This window comes from Cystoisospora suis (genome assembly GCF_002600585.1).
Source record: "Cystoisospora suis strain Wien I chromosome Unknown contig_3307, whole genome shotgun sequence".
NCBI lineage: Eukaryota > Apicomplexa > Conoidasida > Eucoccidiorida > Sarcocystidae > Cystoisospora > Cystoisospora suis.
This window is the reverse complement of record NW_027156102.1, coordinates 17,004-18,997: the sequence shown is the minus strand read 5'-3', so window position 1 is coordinate 18,997 and position 1,994 is coordinate 17,004. Positions and strand designations below refer to the sequence as shown.

Genomic DNA, 1,994 nt, shown 5'->3' with positions numbered 1-1,994 from the left:
AGAAAGAAAGAAAGAAAGGATGAGATGGGAGAAAAGAAAGAAGAAGAAGATCTTTCTCTTTATCATCCAGAAAGAACAGGAGGTACAGTAGGCGCAGCTCAGGGTCAGTCCCTTGTATAGACATCAGGAAAGGTTCTCTGAAGAGAAGATTTTATACAGATACATGTGTACGTACGCATGCCACAGATGTCAGTGTCTGGGGTGCGGTATAGAAGCTCGCCAGACACCTAGCAATACTACAAGCCATAGAGAAAATCTTTCTTCTTCTTCTTAGTTGAAAGTAGCCACCTCGACAGCAGCACGCAAAGAAAGAAAACAATTTCTGCTACAGCGTACACCTATAGAGACACATTTTTCACATGATATACAAAGTCACCCATGCGCATCGAACTTTGCATCTCGCCAATCCTCTTAATCGAAGAAAAAAAGACCTCTCATTACTTCCATGGAGACACAAAGGTATCTACAATCGCACTATAACCGGTGTATATACATGGCAGCTGTGTACGGGGCACTCCATATAGGAGGACATGCGGAGACAAGGAATGAGCGAAGAACTTGCTATGAGGACAAAGGACAGGAATGAATCGATTACCTGATAATGAGAAGGCAAGAAGGAGTACATCCCTCCGCAGAGAGCTGGACGTTCTCTCGCTACGTGATAGATCTATCTCTCTTTACCTGTTTGATGCATGCGTCATATCGCTTCTTAGCGGCAGCCCTCATCTCTGAGAAGAAGTGTACATAGAGAGATGGCATTCAAGATACAAACCCACCTGCCTGCTCGATCGATAGACAAGGAAGAAATTGGCAAGAAAACCTCTCTGACGTATCTAGGAAATGCTATGAAATTCTCCCTACACTCTGCCTCTGCCTGCCTGCTTATTTCAGGTTGCTATGGAACAAAGATACAGTGGTATCTAGGTACCAACCTGTTAACCTATCTTTAGTCTCTCTATCTCTCCATTTATCTCTAATCTATCTATCTATCTATGTCTATATCTATATCTTCTTTCCTCCTGAGTATAGAAGTGAACATGCACCGTGCTTATAAGAGTCTAACCTCTTTGTGCACCTTCGGTTCCCCGAACGCTTTCCCGATGTCTGTACACCCGGGCAGAACCCTCAACCCATCGCCCTCCTACTGTATCTCCCTCTCTCTCGGAGTTCTTTCTACCTTCTCTCACTATTCTGTTTGATCCAGTCATCTTGTGAATACCTGAAAACACATCTCTTTCCGTCTCCCTGTCTTTTTCTTCTCTTCCTTCCACCTCTTTCCTTCTCATGCACCCCAGCCCAATACAAACAGAGAACGTTCTCTGCCTTCCTCCTTTCTATTCCTCTATCTTCTTCTCTACTCTCCTTTTCTATTACCACCAGCCCAGGCATCATGCTCTTCAAGAAAGACAGGGAAGATAGGTAGAACCCCCCCCCCAAAGACCTATACTCTTTCACGAGCATGAAGAGATCGTCGTTCTTTCATATACATGCATTCGTTCAGTCCGTCTCTCTTCCTTCCTTTCTTTCCCGTCGTGATTTCATACCTTCGAAAGAGGCGAAAGATCTCTGGCCTTTCTCTCCATACGGCCCAGTACGAAGAACATGGTCTGTATTAAGCGCAAGAGAGTTGACCCAGTGTGCGTGGCCCTTCAGGTCGGCTACTAGCCTTCCGCTGATAGGATTCCACACCTTCACTGTTGTATCTCTTGATGCTGTGTAGATGTGACCTAACGAAAAGGAAAGAAAGAGAGATCAAGAAACACAAGGAGAAAGCCCGCCGCAAAGAATGAAGAGGGGAAGAAGAAAGAATGAGTATGGAACGGAAAGAAGACCAAGATACAAAAGGAGTAGAAAAGGCGAGAGTGCAAGACAAAATTCTTCATGATGATGGTAAGAGAGAGGAATAGTCAAGGAAGTAGTTGTCCCTTCTAACGACAGAGAGAGAAAACAAAGAGAAAGAAAAGAAAGAAAGAAAGAAAGAAAAAGTGAGAAAG

The 1,994-nt window shown here is 44.2% G+C and overlaps 1 protein-coding gene across 1 annotated transcript in view; it reads right to left on the bottom strand.

The window, feature by feature from the left end:
- Window positions 1–681: 681 nt before the first annotated feature.
- CSUI_006516 (notchless) overlaps window positions 682–1,994 on the bottom strand; it is a gene marked incomplete at its 3' end in the record, with an annotated part of 7,180 nt that continues 5,867 nt past the window's right edge. Inside the window, exons 6-7 of the mRNA XM_068066672.1 lie at window positions 1,545–1,727; window positions 682–728 (exon numbers count right to left, since the gene is read on the bottom strand). Coding sequence (XP_067921354.1) covers window positions 682–728; window positions 1,545–1,727 — 230 coding nt within the window. The remainder of the gene's footprint in view (window positions 729–1,544; window positions 1,728–1,994) is intronic.